At 35.8% G+C, this 22,335-nt stretch overlaps 1 protein-coding gene across 2 annotated transcripts in view; it reads right to left on the bottom strand.

The window, feature by feature from the left end:
* Window positions 1-22,335, bottom strand: part of SEM1 (SEM1 26S proteasome subunit) — a 37,701-nt gene that overhangs the window by 2,374 nt on the left and 12,992 nt on the right. Inside the window, exons 2-3 of one of the 2 annotated variants that reach the window (XM_017849327.1) lie at window positions 19,521-19,614; window positions 13,006-13,212 (exon numbers count right to left, since the gene is read on the bottom strand). In XM_017849327.1, the coding sequence (XP_017704816.1) occupies window positions 13,170-13,212; window positions 19,521-19,614 (137 nt within the window). In that variant the 3' untranslated portion in view covers window positions 13,006-13,169. Of the gene's footprint in view, window positions 1-13,005; window positions 13,213-19,520; window positions 19,615-22,335 lie in introns of those variants that run through there. The other variant, XM_017849326.1, reaches the window with a different exon arrangement.

Below are 22,335 nucleotides of genomic sequence, written 5' to 3'. Positions count from 1 at the left end.
CCAATGGAAGTACATTTTATAGATTTATAAAGACCTCCCCTACTTTTTTTTTTTCTATCTTAGATTCTTGATAACTTGTTTCACAATCCTAGGCAGTTATCAGCTAAATAGCCTTAAATTTGCACATTAAAGGAAACAACTCAAGTGAAAATCAAATAGCAAAATTTACATCATAAAGTACAGAGAAGAGAGGATAAAGTCTGGTGGTGCTAGAGGGAGACAACTTGATTTTTCTTTGAGCCAAGTTAATTGTAAAATTAAACTACCTCTTCCTTAAAAACCTAAGAGCAGCCTCTGTTGCAGTAATTTAGAAAAAAAAAAAGAAAAAAAAAAAGGAAAAAAAAAATTCACTGAGTGTGGTGGTGCATGCCCATGGTTCCAGATACTTGGGAAGCTGATATGGGAGGATGGTTTGGGCTTACGAGGTCAAGACAGCCGTGAGCCATGATTGAGCCACTGTACTCCAGCCTGGGCAACAGAGTAGGACCCTGTCTCAAAATAAAAAAAAATAAAAGTGTACACACAATGCATACAATGGCAGGAAATGTGTGGTTTCATAATAGGAATGAGGAATCAAGGGAAGGACAAATTCCACTGAACCCTGTGCTGGGCCAGAAATTTTGTGCACAGAGGATATTCATGGGCATTAAAAAATCACATCTAAGAGAAAAACAGCAGACTCTTGAGCAAGAGCCAACAGATGGAATCCCTGTTATGCTCTCTTCCATCCTGGAAAGCTGTGCACAAGCACCAGGGTCCTCCATGGAGGAAGAAGGAGCACGAGTGGGTGACATGGAAGGGTTTGGATATTTTAGGAGCCTGGGGACACAGTACCTCAGTCCACCCCATAGGCAGCATCACTGATTGTGAGGACCACTTCTCTGTTATTCATGGACATGGCCATCATCCTGAACCCCACTCCACCCCCGCAAAATAAATAAAAGGCAAAAAAGGAAAAGGTGGAAAATATAGTTGCATTTCTATCTTGGAAAGATTATAAAATTTGAGGACTCTTCTCCTCTCTCTGAAGAAAACTGTCTTCTGCACACAGTATGGGGCAAACTATAGAGAATCAAGAGGAATGAATTCATAGAATTGCATCTTGAGTATTTCACTATGAACTATCACTTGATATTCTCTTTCCTTTTCAGGCCATCAGTTTCTGCCATCACTTCTATGTATAGAGAAAAGGACATGCACTAAAACACTGGGTCAGGAAACTGGTCACTGAAATGCCGTTAGTTCTAACACTTGATGTCTCTATCTTTGGAGCAGTTTTGTATGGCAGCTACAGCTAGATAATATGTTTAGGTGACATTAACAGCTAAGTATATAACAGACATTTACCATTTTATAGTTATCCAGCACCCAATTCTCTCCACACATACATAGCTTCCTAAAAACATCCCAGTCTCTCCTTGGGGATAACTCAAATGGTGTGTGGTCTTAGTGGGAGGACATTAAGTGCCAGCTCTCACTGTCATTTCCTACTTCAGAAGCTGGGGAGCCTGCTCCTTCCTCCACCAGCTCCCTGTTATAGCCAGGGGGCCAGGCAGTCAAATATCACTCTTGGGACTGTAAATCCTAAGTGAGTGATCGAAGAGGACGTGGACAGATGCCCAATCCTTTGCAGCAGCACCTGGGGTCCAGCTACTGAGTTAAAGCCTCAATCAACTTTAAGGTCCTGATGCCAGAGATGTCCTAGCTTCTGTTACTTTCTCAGGTTCCTCTTGATCTGTGAACTCCAATATCCTGCCAGTAAATTCTCATTTGGCATAACGTATTTAGGGTTGGATTCTGTTGCAGGCAACCAAGAACTCACATCAGGGCTGTTGCATACAGCTATGTAGGTTGTACTCTGTACAAGAGAATCCAGCGAAAGAAACCAGAGGCTGAAATCTAGCCTGAGCTCCATTTGCCAAATTCATGAGGCTAAATTCTCCTGCAGGAAGGGATGAAATTTTCCAATTTACATAGAGGCATTGTTTAGGCTGACAATGGCCCTGCCCTTGACCCATACATCCCAATTTTCTAGGTGTGAAATAAAGACCTAGAGATTAAGTCATTGACAGTTTTATGATTATAGTAATGCAATAACATTGCACTGGGCTCTTCTGCTGCCTTTCTCTCTACCTATATATAGGCTAAATGATTGAACAACCTCTTTATTCCTGCAGGGAAAATGTGAAAGAAGAAGGAATGTTCCTGCAACAATTCATCCTCCTATGATAAGGCTGACCAGTCTGCTACCTATTATTTAGCCACAATTTTTAAAAGAGTTGAAATTTAAATGTAAAATATATGTATAAATGTAAAATATATGTATAATACTCAGTGCTACGCTACAGTTTTTAATAGTTAACCCTTTACATTCATTAACAATGGCAGAAAAACAAGTAAAGGACTCAAGAACTTTCCATTAATTACCTACAAGTTACATTTCTGCCAATTTTATTGAGAGATATCATGGAACAGTAAAGATGACAAATTTTGCTGTGCAATGCTCTATTCCAACCTCTTCCATTTTCCCACGATTGTTTTACATTTCCCATATCTTTTTCTCTCATGTTACATCACAAATTTATACAGAGGATCTATGGGCTAGTATATACCATGCCTAGCATGTGAACAGCATTTATTGTTAAGAAGGAAATTAGAGAGTCACCACTCCTTCCATTAGGAATCTAACAGTTCTGCTTCCTTTCCTTTACAGAGTTTCCTTTTACCATATTAAATCCTCCAGTCTTCCTTTCATGTTACTTTAAGACACTGATCAAAATCTTTTGTTCCTACTTCCATTCCCCATAAAAGAAAATTAGATTTGTTTTCAGGCTTTAATCCTGCTAAGATAAAGCAAATCAGCCCTGTTTTCATTACTGTCCAGTCAGTTCCATCAATCACCAAAGGGAATCACTAAAAGCAATCAGCGAACAAGGTCAACAGCACTCAGCAGAGGGCCAGCGCAATGGTACTTTAGCAGATCAAAATGAAGACTGGGAAAAGGATGACAGTGCTTCACAGCCTTAAGAGGCCCAGGACAGCTTCTCAGGAGTCGTCTCTAAATGGGGAGAAGATAATCGAGAGAAGGGAATTATCTTTATTGTGTAACAGGTCTCCCGACATGAAGCTTGTTAAGGTAACAAAGAGCTAAAAGGTTCAGTTGGTGGTTAGCATCATCTTTTCTTGGTACAGTGACTCAGGTTTTGGACTTTGAGACAAAGGCCTTAATTTCATAGATCTTGTTCTTCTCTAGCAGTTTGTGTTGTCACATCTGATAAATACAGAATCTCTCACAAAGAGCTATAGATATCATTTAGGGTTAATTGGTTGCAAGCAACACAAGATAACTTTGATTAACTTCAGCAGAAAGGGGATTTATTGAAAGGAAGTGAGAGATGTATTAGAATCCATGATGAGACTGAAGAGCCATGCCTGGAGATAGGCTCAAAGGTGCTCTGGTGGGGAGAAGGTCTCAGCGCAGGAACTATTCAGTGGTCTGGGCTGAATGAATTGACAGTTTTCCTCATCATTATTATCTCTGCTTAAGAAAGAAAGTCCTCAGTCGGCCTCACCAAGACGGCAGAAAAATGAAGGAGAGTGGGGAAGGGGAGTAGGGAAAGGAGGTGATGATATTAATTACCCATAAAAAATCTAGATGTTATTAGCAACATAAAGGACAATGTGTTCCCAGTAGCCAAGATAAAACCAATGTGCACTATGGTATTAAAAAAGAAGTTTTCACCCTAAAGTCCAGGAGCAATCTACTTAACTTGCATTAACAAACATCACATAAAGCACACGTACGTTTTTCATATGTGAACTAACAGACTAGTTTCACTGAATACAGTGCCTGATGCTTGGTAGCTACTCAATAAATATTTGTTGAATGAATAAATTTCTTTTGCAATGTTATTTGTTCTCATACTTTCTTTATGCCATTTATATTTCCTAATATCTAGCAAATATTCCATATTCAAAATTAGTGAAAAAGAACCTCTAAAAGAGAAAGTTCAGTGCAGTGAGAAGAGTACCCAATTTGATTCATTTCTTGATTCTGCTCAGTGTGACCTTGGGGACGGGTCACAATGGCTTTGAGGTTATTTCTTCATCTGTAAAATGAAGTGGTAGAGGTAGATGCCTTTTAAGCATCCATCCAATTCTGTAAGTCTAACATCATGGTCACAAATACATAGATGACACAGACTCAGAAAACTTAGGAAAAATGTTTATAATTTTCACAGTATGAAGTGGTTGTACCCTGAATCTGGACAGAAAGTAAAACCTAACTTACTTGGTAGTATTTAGGAGAAATTGCCAATATTGTAGAACATCTAGATCACTGTTATCAAACTTTAAAAGAAAGGCAGCAGAATCAAGTTTTCAAATGAAATCGTATGTTGAATTCCAATGTCTAAAACAAATAAAAGTCAAACTACTCTGACTGAAACGAAAGAGGGGTGCCTACAGCCTCACAATCACACCCTTTCCCACAGTTTCCTGGGAACATCATTTGACACCACTTATTTAATTCCTGATTGACTATCCCTAAATTCTTCTGTACCTTGAAATAGTTTTAAAATGAGATATCGAATTTAATTTGGATGAGAAAAATTAAGAAAAAAGCTTTCCATGGAAAAATAAAAGCACATATGCTCTCTTTCAGAGTCAGTTTATTAGTCTACAACAATAAATTTTAATTTGCAAAGCAAAATAAAATCTAGCAGCACTGTTTGATAAAACAGTCTTTGTCTAGACCCTACATTATGAACTAGTATTATACAGACTTGTATCAAATGGTGAAAACTTAGCTTCCAAAACAAGACTTATTTAACAAGTTAAATTATAAAACATGAAGAAACTTCTTCAATATATAAATCAATAGCTTTATTTTTTTTAACTGTCTTACTTAAGAGGAATGATGTATATGTCTCTGAAACCAAAATAATTTTGCACATGCCTTTTTTAATCACCAAAGAAGTAACTGCTGAAAGATATAAAAGACATAAACACAAATTGTCATCTCTGTGGCTCATTGTAGTGGCCTTCTTAGCTTTAGCAAAAAGAAGCAATTGCTTTTCTCATAAAATCACTGTCCCGTCCATTCCACTACTTTGAAATATCATCATCGAAATCATTAAGGCACATCCTATTAACTTGGACCATGGATTTCTACACATAAAATACCAACCATGAGTCTTTGTTTTTGAGTACGAGCTTTGAAAAATTAAAACATCTTTGTTAAATCTTTATTTAGGAACCCTAACATAGACAAAAGCACATCATTTATACCTTAAATAAGAGATTAATCTTGGTGATCGATTTGTTGAATAGTTATTGAGCTTTAATGATGCCATATTTTGAGTCAAAGCAAAAGCAATGAAGGTTTTCTGAAAGACATTTCACCATAGGCAGCAACAAAAAAAGTGTATTTCTTAGTCGTTAGTGATCCGATTGACCTCTTTTGGCAGGATATAAGGTTTAAATTGTCTAGGCACAATTAGATATGAAATGACTTATTACATGGATTTGTGACTCACAATCAAGAAGGAAGGCAAAGCCCACCTCTCACTGTTATAAAAGGTCTCTACTGTTTCTTAATCTATGCTGATTCTGCCAATCATCCTTCTGATCTCTTGATTCAATGGTTTCAAGATTCACTTTATAGCAAATATTTAAGACACACCAAGTGATGTAGCAGATGCGATTGGTGCCCTGCCCTTATTTCTTCATCATTTACCACTTCCAGGCAGGAAAGCTCCAATTTCAGCTGCCAGCGACTGTAATTCTGTCTGAATACTTCCTATGGTAGCCAGAGCCTACCCTGCCTACACATGGGTCATACCAGAAGATACTGAGGGATTTTCCCAAGTAACTCTCAACCAATGGCTGACGAGTTGATAAATACTCTGGCTTGCCTCCCCTAGGACAGAATAACTCTTAAGGTATGTTGTATATAGCCTCCTAGAGTTCCCAGGTGGAACTGAAGTTGAATTGCCTATGGTGTAACTTGCTAGATATATACTCTTTTTTAGCTTTCTCTTTCCTGACTCACTTCCCCATTCCCCTAGCACTTCTGTAATAAAATACTCACATTTGAATCCTTATTTCTATTCTAAGTTGCTTCTGAGACAAGGGGATATAAACATGAATACAATGGGAGTTCTACTTTTAAGGAATACTGTCTATAACAGAAAACCATTAATAAACACAACCAACAACAAAAACAGTAACTAAGAGGAGAAACACACAAAGTTACATTGTAAACAGGGGTGTGCTGGCCCAGGTGAAGATGATAATCTAGAGTTTTAAATGTTTTGTGCACCACTGGAATGTTAGCTAATGGTTCTTCCTGTAATTCTAAATACTATCCTCATCGGTGAGAAGTGACAAGACTTTCTCTAATAGTCACCTAGTCTAAGAAAGTCATCTTACAAGGGTAACAAAGAGGGTAGGAGTATAAGTTTTCTTCAATTTCATGACAGCTAAAGAGGAATCAGATAACATTATAGCGAATTCTACCTGACCAGTGAATTAAAGCTATAGCTAATATAAAATGGAATTTATCCTTGTATCCACCTTTTTGACAACCCATCAACCCTCTATGCAAATATGTGGAGAGCAAAATGAAATCAATATTCTGGCTACTGTTTGTCATTAGTTTCTGACACACAAGGAGTTGGCCATTGCAATGCAACAGCAGTGAACAAAAAAATCAGGCAGTATTGGAGAGCAATTTTTAGGAGGTCGTGTTGTAGAACAACCAAGTAGATACCTTAGCTTAAATGATCAGGAAGGCCTGACTTAAGTGGATGAGGAGGGCAAGCATCCCAGGGAACAACTGGTGCAAAAGCACCTAGCCTTTGCATGTTCAAGCGACTGCATGTAGTTTAATCACTTTCTGCTTGGGTGATTTATCTTTGATTTACTCTTCAGAAGTGATCAAAATATGGCAATACTGAAAATCAAATGGTGTGTGTCAATAAGATTGGCAGGAGCCAGACTACATTGGGCTTTACAAGTAGTTTAGATTTTGTGCTGCTTTAAGTACTGACAGTATTTAAGGAAAACGGTGACATGATCTAAATTTTAACAATGTGGTGTTTTTTTAGATTAGAGGGCAGAAAGAGAAGCAGCAGGGAGACCAGCTAGGTAATAATTGTAGTAAATCCTAATAAGCAATAGTGGTAGTACTAACACTAGTAGTGTAGATACTCAATTTATCAGTTCAGCTATTTCTGGGTACAAGTAACAAAACAACCAACCTAAGATGTCTTAAATAAGTACGTTTGGTTTTAGGTCTTACGTTTAAGTCTTTCATCCATCTTGAGTTAATTTTTGTATAAGGTGTAAGGGATCCCAGTTTCAGTTTTCTGTGTATGGCTAGCCAGTTTTCACAACACTGTTTATTAAATAGGGAATCATTTCCCCATTGCTTGTTTTTGTCAGGCTTGTCAAAGATCAAATGGTTGTAGATATGTGGTGTTATTTCTGAGGCCTCTGTGCTGTTCCACTGGTTTATATATCTGTTTTGGTACCAGTACCATGCTGTTTTGGTTACTGTAGCCTTGTAGTATAGTTTGAAGTCAGGTAGTGTGATGCCTCAGCTTTGTTCTGTTTGCTTAGGATTGTCTTGGCTATGCAGGCTCTTTTTTGGTTCCATATGAAATTTAAAGTAGTTTTTTCCAATTCTATGAAGAAAGCCAAAGGTAGTTTGATGAAAACAGCATTGAATCTACAAAGTACTTTGGGCAGTATGGCCATTTTCACAATATTGATTCTTCCAATCTATGAGGATGGAATGTTTCTCCATTTGTTTGTGTCCTCTCTTATTTCCTTGAGCAGTGGTTTGTAGTTCTCCTTGAAGAGGTCCTTCACATCCCTTGTAAATTGCAGTCCTGGGTATTTTATTCTCTTTGTAGGAATTGTGAATGGGAGTTCACTCATGATTTGGCTCTCTTTTTATCTGTTCTTGTTGTATAGGAATGCTTGTGATTTTTGCACGTTGATTATGTATCCTGATACTTTGCTTAAATTGTTCATTAGCTTAAGGAGATTTTGGATTGAGATGATGGGGTTTTCTCAATATACAATCATGTCATCTGCAAAGAGAGAAAATTTGACTTCCTCTCTTCCTATTTGAATGCCCTTTATTTCTTTCTCTTGCCTGATTGCTCTGGCCAGAACTTCCAATACTATGTTGAATAGGAGTGGTTACAGAGGGCATCCTTGTTTTGTACCGGTTTTCCAGTTTTTGCCAATTCAGTATGATATTGGTTGTGAGTATGTCACAAATAGCTCTTACTGTTTTGAGACCTAAAACCATAAAAACCCTAGAAGAAAACCCAGGCAATAACATTCAGGACATAGGCATAAGCAAAGGCTTCATGACTAAAACACCAAAGCAATGGCAACAAAAGCCAGAATTGACAAATGGGATCTAATTAAACTAAAGAGCTTCTGCACAGCAAAAGAAACTATCATCAGCGTGAACAGGCAACCTACAGAATGGGAGAAAATTTTTGCAGTCTATCCATTTGACAAAGGAGAAATTGTATCTTTTGTCTATCCTTGGATAGATAAATATCCAGACTCTACAAAGAACTTAAACAAATTTACAAGAAAAAAACAGCCCCATCAAAAAGTGGACAAAGGAAATGAACAAACACTTCTCAAAAGAAGACATTTATGTGGCCAACAAACATGAAAAAGTGCTCATCACTGGTCATTAGAGAAATGCAAATCAAAACCACAATGAGATACCACCTCACGCCAGTTACAATGGCAATCATTAAAAGTCACATTAGAGAAATGCAAATCAAAACCACAATGAGATACCACCTCACGCCAGTTACAATGGCAATCATTAAAAAGTCAGGAAACAACAGATGCTGGAGAGGATGTGGAGAAATAGGAACGCTTTTACACTGTTGGTGGGAGTGTAAATTAGTTCAACCATTGTGGAAGACAGTGTGGCGATTCCTCAAGGATACAGAACTAGAAATACCATTTGAACCAGTGATCCCATTACTGGGTATATACCCAAAGGATTATAAATCATTCTACTATAAAGACACATGCACACGTATGTTTATTGCGGCACTGTTCACAATAGCAAAGACTTGGAACCAACCCAAATGGCCATCAATAATAGACTGGATAAAGAAAATGTGGCACATATACACCATGGAATATTATGCAGCCATAAAAAAGATCAGTTCATGTCCTCTGCAGGGACATGGATGAAGCTTGAAACCATCATTCTCAGCAAACTAACACAAGAACAGAAAAGCAAACATCGCATGTTTTCACTCGTAAGTGGGAGCTGAACAATGAGAATGCATGGACACAGGGAGGGGAATCACACACTGGAGCCTGTCAGGGGGTTGGGGACTAGCGGAGGGATAGTATTAGGAAAATACCTAATGTAGATGATAGGTTGATGGGTGCAGCAAACCACCATGGCATATGTATACCTATGTAACCAACCTGCACATTCTGAACATGTACCTCAGAACTTAAATTAAAAAAAAAAAAAAAAAAGGACATGTGTAGGCTGGTTTCACAGGAAGCCTAGTCCTAGAGCAAGCTCAACGACATCATTAAAGAATCCTCTTCCAGACTTTCTAATCTTCACCCTCAAATTGGAATAGCTATTATATGACTGTCACTAGCAATTGAGACAAGATGCTCCCTTATTTATATTTGGAGGGAAAGGCTGGCTTTATGTGCTATTTTATGAAGCAGGTCAGATGCTCCTAGCCCTCCTTTGGATTCATTGCCCCAAATTTATTTAAAGCTGTCCATCCTTGTATCCAATCACTTGCACGGGGCACAGGATTACTAAGATTGGCTTAAGATGAAGCAGACCTCACCCTGAGCTGGGAATGGTGTTGGCTTGCCTTGAGTCACATGGCCCATGTGAAAGAAGGACGGATATCTAAGGGTTGGTGGGGCAGGGGAGATGAGTATTCAACAGGAAAGGGGAAGGGAAGAATGGAAAAGGCAAGCAGTGTACTAACTACATGAAATATACATTTGAGGTAGAGTTGATAGGACTCACCAATGGATTGGGTATTGGGAGAAGAGAAGATTCAGTAAGTTTCTGTATTTTTGGCTTAAACAATTGGGTTGGATGTGGGTGTATTTACTGAGGTGGGGAAGACTGGAGGAAAGATCAGGTTTGAAAAGGATAATGAAGGCTTCCAAACAAGTTAATTTTAACATACTCAGACATGGAGAGGTAATCAAGTTGTTAGCTGAATATATGAGATCAGAGTTTCAGGGACAGGCCAAAACAGAAGAGATATGAAATCATACATGTGGAATTTGTTTAAAACAGCTGACACTTGTGAGATTACTCAAGAGAACATATGGGTACAGCAAGAAGTAAACTCAGGAGACTTAAAGGCAGAGTGCAATAGGAGCCATTAAGGTAGCTGGAAAATCCAGTCCCCAGCATCATGTGTATGGGTGGAAAGAGGGTGGTGTTGTAAGCTCTCTGCCAAGTGGGTGGGATGTGTTACCTCTCTCAAAATGAGAAGTGTGGAACAGGAAGGATATGTTTAAAAATATACAGTGCAGACGACAACATGGTGTAGAAAGTATTAATAATATAACATTCAATCTTTCAAAAGGGAGTTGGCTCATTATGATAGTCCTCTAAATTAAACTTTTAGTGGGAATAGAATGGACATGGCATCCCCTACAGCAATTCTATGCCAAGGCCTAATGAAAAATACTGACCATTATTACATCTACAATTTGATTTCAAACACAACTGAATTTTGGAAAATAATTATGAAAAACTACAGGGGAAAAAAGGGAGTCATCGCTAACAGAAACATTTATGTCTGTATCAACAAAAACTTCTACCATGAAGCAAATTTGCAATAACCTTCATTTGTTCTGTGTATCTACTCAACTAAAATTTAAGGAGCATTTATGTGAGACTATATTAAGTGCTGTTGAAAGAGAAACCCTAAGTTGTGTAGAAGAGACCCTTCCATTGAAGACGGGTTTTTTGTTTTGTTTGGAACCACTTCCTGAGTGACTATGGGCAAATTATTCAGAATCTTGGTGCTTTTCTTCATATATGAAATGTACACCATAACGTTACCTATCTCAGGGTTGTTGTGAAGATTAACACATATAAATAGCTGAGAACAATGTCTGGTACATATAAGCATCAGTTATTAAGGGGAGGTAAGGCAACTTCCATATAAGTGGTAGCATGGCTCAATAATTAAATAAATAAATAAATAAATAAATAAATAAATAAATAAATTTGATTACTTGATTATCACATGCTAATCTTCAGCTCAACCCTGCAGGGATTCTTTCCATTTTATAGAACAGGAAAACAGTTAACAGGCTGTTCTGAAACTTAACACACAACTAATAAGTGGTCTAATTATGAGTCAAACCTTGAAGTAACATCAGAACTCATGCACTTTCCAAAATATCATGCAAGAAACCCAAAAGTCCAGAAACCTAGATTCTAGCTCTTTATATGCCTCCTATTAGCCACTGCAATCCTGGGCCCTTTTACTTCCTTACTGTGAGACTGTTTTCTGTTTGACAAAATGTTTACAATAAATAGGCCTCTCCTCCCTGCTTCACAGGGTGGGTCACTGTGAAGGTCAAATGAGAGAAATCTATAAATCGTAAAATTTCAAATAATAATTTTTTTTCATCTGCCTGACTAATCTCCTTTCCTACTTCGGATGTATTTTATCATCCTGATGCCAAATACCAATTTTCAGGTACCCAATCCTTAACAACAACTACCTAAATTTTGATATTTAATTAAGGACAAAACACTGGATAACTACAAATAACCCATTAAAGCCTCTGCTCAACTCCTCTGAGGTTTCGAAATTATACCTCAACAATTTAAAATCATCACATCAAGTGGACATCATTCAGGCCATCACTTAGTAGTGTCAGTAATCTGACATTGTTAGGGTGACCATATCCTGTAACCACAGACCAAAATACTGAGAAAATGCACATCAAAATACTTCCTAGCATGTTACAACATTAACATGGCTGCTTGTCCTTCATCATATTTATAAAAATACCACTCATCCATTCAAAACTTTTATACTTTCCAAAGTTCTTTGGTGTTCCTTATTCCATTTGATCATCTAGCAGTTCTGTTAGGCAGGCAAGGTAGGTTTATGCTTGTCTTATGTTCAAAATCATTTTGAAGTATAACTTGTATTCCAGGCCACCAACCCCTATTTTGGTGTCTGCACTGCAATGTTACATAAATTTTACATTTGAAATTACTCAACATTACAGATTGATTGTAGTTCTTAGTAACAACATTTACATTTGAAAATATTCCTAAAAAATATCCCGTACTTTTAAGTCATCACAAAGAATCCTTTACAAATCAAATTAAATCTCCCATTCACAAAAGCAGATGCGGCAACAGCTATCACGCTGTGAAAACTCAGTTGTACTAAATAAGCCTGCTATGTAGTACCTGAAAATATGCACTTGTTGATAAAGTATCTTCAGCCCACTTCCTCAATTTTAATAGAAGATACCATTCTTAGAACTGTGATTAAACTACTTTGGACTTTAAGTACCAATAATACGCTAACCACCATTAATAATATTATTAATGGCTCAGGAACCAAGTAAATTACAGCAATTCAAAATGATTAATATTTTTAAAACACAGGTTTTGAAAGGTCACCTTATAAATGTCAGCAAATGTTGCCTAAGCTATCAAAATACTGAAGAGATTAAGGTTCAACATGATGTAAAAGAAATTCCTTATAAAACAGAAGTAACAATTAATTGATGTTGTTTAAGAAAAGTACTGAATTGGGAATCACATGAAATCTACTCCAGATCATTTAACCTGAGCCTCACTCAGTTAACATTAAAAAAAAGTTTCATAATATGCAATTTTACCATCTATATATAATAAGGTTTTGGAAAAGCATGAGAAGAAAATTGATTAGGGGCAAAGATTAAGACTTCTGAACCAAACAAGATTATATCAAAACATTTATTCTTTGTGTTACAAAAACACAAATAAATCCAAGCAGATAATGAAATAAACACATTTTTTTAGTGTCCCATCCTGGGTTCTCTATCCTAGAACTAATATTAAGCAGGTCAGGTTTAGGGTACTTCAACACTTCTTCTGGATGCTATGAAGTCTCCATCTTATAACCATGTTTCTCTAGTTCAGCTCTACGATAAAACAGAAAGAACATCATCAGGCATTCTTTAATAACATTCCTTCAGAAATAATACAGTAAATAAACAAATAAACGAGCTATGCCTGAGACATCAGTTTACAATACCACTGAATAGTTTCATCTTTGTCTCTGAAGAAAAAACTACGTAAGAAAATTGGATATGAGTCAATATAATACTTAAAATTTTGCTTTTTCCATTAGTTAACTTATATTTTATCTTCCTTAATTGTCTTATAACTCTATTTGTAGAAGAAATGTGAAGGAGTTACTGCTATCCTTCAAATACTTTCCAAATGCCATATGAATGTTCTGTTCCTAATATATATTTAAACATAAGTTTTGAAACTAATTAACCTCAGGGAAAGTATACATCACTATCAAACCGGATTTTATAATGATCATTACAGGTATTATTGTATTACTGTTGTATATGCAGAAAGAATAAACAGATTGCTTTCCATATTGACATATATCTATTGCTCTAACCAAAATATATACATATATATTAGTAATCAAATTTAAAAGTGTGTGAAAATTTTCTGCATTAACCATATATGTAAAATAAATACAAAAAATAAGTCATGGAATATTAAACAAGACTTTACTTTCCTGATTTTAAGTATGAATGAAAATCCCAAAAGTTTATACTAACATGAACATACAAACATAAAGATACTTTTTTTAAAATTTCAAATAATTTGTCCAATCTAAAGATTAGTCATATATTGAGAATGTCATCTGCAATTGTTGATCTGCCTTAAATATTTGTACAAAAAAGTTTAGCTATGTCATCAACTTCAAACTATTTAAACTACCATTCCAAATATCACCACAACTTATTTGCCTCAATTCAGATAAAAGTTTATGACAAAATTATTAGATGGCTAATCCATGATAAAACACTGAGTAAATTTAAAGTATGATTAATATGCTTTACATCATTACATCCAACAAGACAGACATTTGTTCTCAAGTAAATTTGGCTTAGACACCACCACACTATTCCAATGCAAACACACGACAGGAATAATGTATAGTATTTAGTATTCATTTCTCAAAACTCCTTTGCTTTCCTAAAATTTTTAGTTATTTAGAATACAAACAGTGAACTAATTTCCATAAATTATATCAAAGCCATAGACTGCTCAAATGAATCATCCTTGTCTTCTGCTAGGGTATAGTATGGGCTGGTGGTATACACACTGGATTAGGAGTCAAGAGCTCAGTGCAAGTCTCTGATTCTGGCCCTTCCTTTGCTAACAAATTGCTTCCTTTGGGCCCTTCCTCCACCCCTCAGGAAACTGGAGATTATAGTATCAAGGCCACAGATTGTTCAAATGAATCATCCTTGTCTTCTGCTAGGGTATAGTATGGGCTGGTGGTATACACACTGGATTAGGAGTCAAGAGCTCAGTGCAAGTCTCTGACTCTGGCCCTTCCTTTGCTAACAAATTGCTTCCTTTGGGCCCTTCCTCCACCCCTCAGGAAACTGGAGATTATAGTATCTGTCCTTCATTTATAACAACTTATCTCCATTGTTTTGAGAGCTAAACGAGAGAAAGTTATACAAATGTAATGTAGTATACATTAAAATAACAATCAAGGCTGAAAGGAAAAGCTAAAAGATTCTATTTCTGATGATCACAGAAAATTCAAATGTTTCATACAAAAACTCTTGTTGCCAGTCTTTGGGGAATGTGGTAACTGTCTTTGAATTTTATCTCATGCTAAAATTTTACACTTTACTCTGTAGAATATTCACTTTAACAGCAGCAAGAAAAACAAACAAATGAACAAAAAAACCCCAAAGTTCAACCTACAATTTAAGTAACAAGTATACCAAATCTGTCCTTCAGGTTTGTGTCTATTGGCCTTCCTAATGGGAGGTGGCTGGTCACCAAGTGGCTGTATAAATTGTTTACGAACACAAACGAGATGATGAAATGCTTCTCTATCAGCTAAATTCTTAGAGAAGATGAAAGATTCTTTGCTAGAATTTAAAAAACCAAAGAAAAAAATTGAGGCCACCAAGTACAAAACAAAAACACTAGTAATCGTGAGGCTGCTGAATGGAAAATCAACAAAGACAAAACAGAAAACCCCAGCACAACTGTAATATCATACAACACACACAGTGAACATATACCATCTGAAACAAAAACAGCAGCAGTCTTTGTGCAAGAAAATAAGAAAAAAGACTAATGGCCACTAGTAGGTTTGAAAAGTCCTCTTACTATTCAAGAAACTACTCAGCTTTATGACAATGGCTATATCAGATTTGGTAAATCAGGAACTATACTGGCTTTTTTTTTTTTTTTTTTTTTGAGACAGAGTCTCGCTCTGTCACCCAGTCTGGAGTGCAGTGGCCAGATCTCAGCTCACTGCAAGCTCCGCCTCCCGGGTTCACACCATTCTCCTGCCTCAGCCTCCCGAGTAGCTGGGACTACAGGCGCCCACCACCATGCCCAGCTAATTTTTTTGTATTTTTAGTAGAGATGGGATTTCACCCTGTTGGCCAGGATGGTCTCAATCTCCTGACCTTGTGATCCACCCACCTTGGCCTCCCAAAGTGCTGGGATTACATGCGTGAGCCACCGCGCCTGGCCTATACTGGCTTCTTAAAGAGTTTTTATGTAAGACATGAAATAGGGTTGAGAAAATCATACTACTACCTATTTCTCCTAATATATAAAGAAACAAATGATATCAAAAGCCGCAAAAACAGAATGACTTCGAGTTACCTGGAAGCACAAACTGGCCTTACTCTTTCTACTTCTATCTGTTAAAGGTAATTACACGGAAAGAGAAAGCAGAACGTGGAAAGTGGGTGGCCTGCTACATGGATAGTTTTTATTTAACACACACCATAGTCTAAGCACTTTACACATATTAAATCACTTAAATCTTATAATAACTCTAGCAGTAAAGCACTAATTATCATCTGAATTTTATGTGTGAGAAAAGTAGGTCACACAAAGGCTAAGTGACTTGCCCAAGGTTCATATGGCTAAAGAGGAGGCAGATCTTGGGTTGGAACCCTGGCAGTCTGATTCACACTCGAGTCTGAGATGCCTCTCCACTGTTAAATAGGATTAGGACGAAATAACATCAGAAAACAGTAAACCCCATTCGTTACCATGGCTTATTGATACTATGTTAGGGGTTTCCATGTACTTTACAGAAAAGATTAGGAAGAATAACTTTGTGTGAGTTTTTTAATCAAGATAAATTTTTTAAAGCAAGGATTGTCGGAGGCTGTGTTATTCAATATGGCATACGTGGCTATTTTAATTAAATAAAACAAAAAATTCAGTCCCTTAGCTGCACTAGCCATATTTCATGTGCTCAATAGCCAAATGTAACTGGACTGCTTGTATACAGCAGCTTCTCGAACATTTCCATCACTAAAGTAAGTTCTATTTGACACCACTGGCAATGGAGCAACAATCTTAGTGAGGAAAAAACTCATGACTCAAATGGGGAAATAAAAGGAAAAATCTTATTCACTAATGGAGACATCAAGATTTATATACTTCAGGCAAAAAACCACCACCAAAAACAATAAAAATAGATTGATATACCTACAGAAATCCACAAACCTAAAAGCAGAAACACAACAGAGTACATAACAGCACTGTGGGGGTGTATTATAAAACAGTAAGCCACAAAATATAATGTTCTATTTCAAAACCAAGAAAAAGGCAACATGTAATGATGTGAAATCTAATTATCAATACATTTACTACCGAAAGTTTCTTGGTAAAAATTACAGTATCCAATAATGTATCAATTAGTTTTAAGAGGAAAGTACTAATGAAAGACACAAAAGAAACAAAACTTCAAAGGAATTTGACTATTTTGAATGTCAAAGGAAGAAAACTTATTTAGCCTCAACTTAAAATGTCAAAACATACCAGGAAAAAAACTCTGACATGTGATTAAGAACACAGAATAGGGATCAATAGCATTTGGAAGACCTGAAAATAGTCTAACAGCATAACGATGCTAAGGAGGAACAAAAGGGAATGCATATTTTTCAAAAGCTAGTAGGGTGTTCTCTAACATGGCTCATTTTTTGAAGGAAATAAAGACAAATGTAAAAAGAAAGTGCATGAGCTTGTACACATAGAATTAATCTGATCCTCAAAATAAACTGAAATCTGTAAAAAGAAGAGAAGGGGCTTTTAAGAGCCATATATTGATCATAAAGAATGAAACAGAGCAGGTCCAATGCCTGGAACAGATGATGTAACATTAACAGATTTTTTTTAAAAGGCAGGATTATTGTTCAACAGCTATCATTTTTATCTTGTCCACAAAACTATAAAAGGAAAAACAACATTATTAAGACAAAATTGAAAACTTATTAAGACAGGTAAGATAACTGCATTAAAGCAGTTTAAAATCTCAAGGCTCTGGATAATTACATCTCAGGGTACTGGAAGAACCAAAAGATGTCAAAAACCAGTCAGCAATATTTGAGAAACGGAAATGAAAAATTGTAGAAGTATCAGTATAACAGTGAAAGGTAAATTGTACTATTTCTAAAAAGGAGAATAAAGTAAACGGGTAAAATTATTATCAGTCTCCAGCAAAATTCTTAATGTCTTTAAAATATAGAGCCAATAAAAACAATGCAGTGTAGGAGCTGGTGCTACTGCATCACTATTAGAAATCAAAGTTTAAAAATGTATTATAAACTATTTCACTTTGTGTTTGTACAAGCTTATTAGACTAGTAAATGAGAAGACTGGAATACATACATCTTCTATATCTTTACTTGAGCAAAGTATATGACAGTCTATTTATTCTTATAGCCAAGACAGATAAATACAGGCTGAATCAAAATAAAATTAGGAGGGAAAAAAGTCTCTTCGACAAATGGTGCTGGAAGGACTAGACATCTATATGCAGAAAAATGAGCTGAAGCCCTATTTCATAACATATACAAAAATTAACCCAAAGCAAAGACTGCCATGTAAGAGCAAAAACTATTAAAACTCTTAGAAGAAAACAGAGATAAATCTTCACTACCTTGAATTTGCCAATGAATTATTAAACATGACACCAAAAGCACAAATAACAAAAGAAAAAATAGATTAAAATATGGCTATAATTTAAAACAAAAAAAGAAAAATAAGTTTTGGCAAGGATGTGGAGAGACTGAAACCTTCGCACCCTGCTAGTACGAATGCTAGTAAGGACATAAATTGTTCAACTGCTGTAGAAAACAGTTTGGCAGTTCCTCAAAAAGTTAAATATAGAACTAACAAATGACCCAACAATTCCACTTCTGTTTATATATATATAATTTTTTTTCAAAAGAACTGAAAACAGGTACTCAAATATATGTACATGTATGTTCATAGCAGCATATTCACAATAGCTAAAAGGTGGAAACAGTCTGAATGTCCATCAACTGATGAATACATATATAACGTGGCAAATCCATACAGTAGTATATATTGGAATACAATATACAATATGGAACATGTACATGGAATATTATTCAGTCATAAAAAGGAATGAAGTACTGATGCATAGTACAACACGAATGAACCTTGAAAACATTATGCAAAGTGAAAAAAGATACCCACGCAAGGTCACAATATTATATGATTTCATTTATATGAAGCATCCAGAATAGGCCAATCCTTACAGATAGAAAGCAGATCAGCAGCAGCCAGGGATTAAGGGAAGAAAGAGTGTGGAATGATTGCTTAGTAAGTACTGTTTCCTTTTGGGATGCTGAAAATACTGGAACTAAATAGAGATGATGGTTGCACAATATTGAGGATGTACTAGAAGCCACTGAACTGTACACTTTTAAATGCTTAATTTTATGTTATATGAATTTTACCTCAATAAATAAACGAAGTCAAGTAGATTTATACATGAATATGACACAGTACATTCTCACAACCCCAAGCTCCATTCCAGTTTGAGAATCACCAGTCTATTAGGTCCCAGCACTCTATGATTCTAATTTCTGCTGAGTTATTTGATATTGGTAGAAAATTAACATTGACAGAATTAAATTCCCAAGGATAAGAAATGGCAAATATGCTTCTATTTTACACCTTTATAAAAAGACCAGAAAGAATAAAATTCGTAGGCAATTACTCAAAGTGTTCATGTTTGGAATCACAGGAGATGAAGACAATATGTCTTACTTTACACAGTTCAAAAACCTATTTCAAAGATTAAGTAGCTTTTAAGAGGTTAATTATCTATGTAAATTACATATTCCATGCTTATAATTAATACTGAACTACAATAAAAATCTGGCTTAAAACTTACCGTAACTGATTAGAGAAATCATCCTCTACATTGTCATCATCCCAATTATCCTCCCAGACATGTGCATCTTCATCTTCATCTAAGCCAGCCCAGTCTAAAAATAGAAACAGATGCTGTCTAAATATTTCTCATACATTATTTCCACAACTACAAAAACTTTGAAAAGTTTGCTACTGAACACTCACAATTCAAAAACAGCTAAAACTGTATCTATGGAAAATGGTGTCTTCCTTAAATCTGAGTTTATGCTGTCTAGTCCTCTCAATTATTCAGTTTGCAGATAATCTGAAATAGAAGTTAATACAAAAAAATCCTACCTGCCATGAAAACTTACAATTTCAGGAGGATATTTACTTTACTGATTTTTCTTTGTACTCATTTTTAGAAGGTCTACTTCACAATCTTTCAAAACATAACACAAAACAACCCTAAAGCAAGTTGAGTGGCAGGAAGATACCAGAGTGAAATTCAAAACTGCAAAACACAAGGATAACTTATATACAAATATTTAAAAGTAGACCAAACTGTAAGCCACCACTAGTATCTGCCTAATATAACTGATACAAATTTATATTTTTAAAGGAAGAATAAACATAAATATGCATAAAGAAGAATATTGTAGTTTTTAGTTTTCTAGATTTTCTTCCTCCCTTTGGTAGTGGTAGAGAGGAGGTTGAGACTGAGATTTCAGCTTTTGTTTAGAATGGTGAGAACCTATATATGTATTACCACTATTCTCTAACCTCAAATCTCAAGCTCTAAATATGCTATGTGGGTTGAGCCTGGAAATAGAAATTATCTATTTTATAGTTATTTTAAGGAGTCTTTATAAAAGATATCCAATGGAGTTTTATGTTACAAAAAAAAATTTAAATAAAGACTAGATACTACATTCTTAAGTAAAGGAGGTGACATAACTCAAAATCACAACAGCACTGTTTCAAGGTTCTAAGACAACAAGCAGATTTTTCTACTCAGCTTGAACCACTTCCAACTAACCAGCTTCCTAAACTGTTAAGTAGGTTGCTTCCATCTGCACTGGTCCCTAAAAAGGAAATAATCATGTGTCAAAAGATTCAAGCCAGAAATATAAAATAATATTTGACACTTTTCTGCTAACCTTGTAAGTCTTTGAAAAATACTGTAGAGTCTTATCTTTTAAAGCAACTATCTTTTAAGAAACAAATTTTTTTCATCTAATTATGATTTGATTCAAAATGTTAATTTCAACAGCTATTAAGTGATGTCTTCAAGTTGACTGTACTTCTTTTGACTTATAAAGGGGAAAAAATATTTAAGAATGGTTCAATTTTTTTTTTTTTTGCAGACAGAGTCTCGCACTATCGCCCAGGCTGGAGTGCAGTGGCCCGATCTTGGTTCACTGCAAGCACCACCTCCTGGGTTCATGCCATTCTCCTGCCTCAGCCTCCCGAGTAGCTGGGACTACAGGTGTCCGCCACCACACCTGGCTAATTTTTTTATATTTTTAGTAGAGATGGGGTTTCACCACGTTAGCCAGGATGGTCTCGTTCTCCTGACCTCGTGATCTGCCCGCCTCGGCCTCCCAAAGTGCTGGGATTACAGGCGTGAGCCACCGCGCCCAGCCAATTTTTTTAGTTTATAAAGTTAAACTCTGATGATCATTTACAACAAACATAAAGCATCTCTCCCTCCTCTAATAACCATCTCATGCTATTTTAATGGCAGGGAAAGGAAAGGAAAAAGTAGAGATAAAGTCCCAGGAAAAAGGAACTGGCTCATGAAGAGGGGGAAAAAGAATACTGTGAGCAACATTTTAGGTAGAACATATAAAAAAGATTCATAACAATAGCTCTATATTTCTTTGATATTACTATACAGTACTTCATAGTTATGACACTACTGAGTGAACAAGGATGAAAGAGCTGGCCAAATTCTTCGTTAATTATCTGATAAATCTAATAAACTCTGTAGCCTTAATACCGTTATCCTAAGCAGTAAGAAGCACTGATGTCTATGTACAATTATCATAGATGAGGAATCTGAGAAATAGCCTCTTTTCTATTACAACTTATTAAGCAGTTAAAATTAATATAAGCACTATTAAGAAAAACAGTGCTAACACTGCCAAACCAGAATCTATAATCTATTTTAGATAGATATTTTAAAGAGTTTATTAACCTGGATTATGTACTTAACTATATTACACAAAAAGCTTACGTGATAGAAGGTACGATGCCCCAAAATAGTATTTCCAACACTTACAAATTCTCTACAGTATACATATATGTTACAATATATGTAAGTTACAATACATACAAACTCTACTCAATGTATAACATGAAAAAGCTGTAATTATTGTAATCTCTGGGTTTAGCTGACATTTTCTTGGATCTCTGAATTGTGCTTTAATTTTCAACTCTAACACTACACTGACAATCAAGCAATTGTAATCACTCAGTTTTAAAGGGTTAACTCCAGAAATAATTTTTAAAAGGACAAAATATAACCACACAATGACATACCCATGATACCTGATATGCTACCTCATGTCTAATGCCATCCTTCAATATGCAGATGGCCTTATAAAGCATACACTTTACCTTAAACACTAAATGCATTGCCAGAATTGTGATTAATTATGTAAATAACCACAGCTGTATTTACTTCAATGTGTATGCCTCCAGATGTGTATTGGTTAAAAAAAAAAAAAATCTACATTTTAAAAAGTCAGAATTGGAAATAACCAGTAACAGATGCCTAATACGTAAGTTTCTAGCAATTCTTATTTTAGACGTTGTCCCAAATTGGGCTTTCTTCACTTTGGCTAGTTGAG

The sequence above is a fragment of the Rhinopithecus bieti genome, unplaced genomic scaffold (genome assembly GCF_001698545.2).
Source record: "Rhinopithecus bieti isolate Rb0 unplaced genomic scaffold, ASM169854v2 scaffold_31127, whole genome shotgun sequence".
NCBI classification, from domain to species: domain Eukaryota; kingdom Metazoa; phylum Chordata; class Mammalia; order Primates; family Cercopithecidae; genus Rhinopithecus; species Rhinopithecus bieti.
This window is presented reverse-complemented; position numbering and strand designations above follow the sequence as displayed.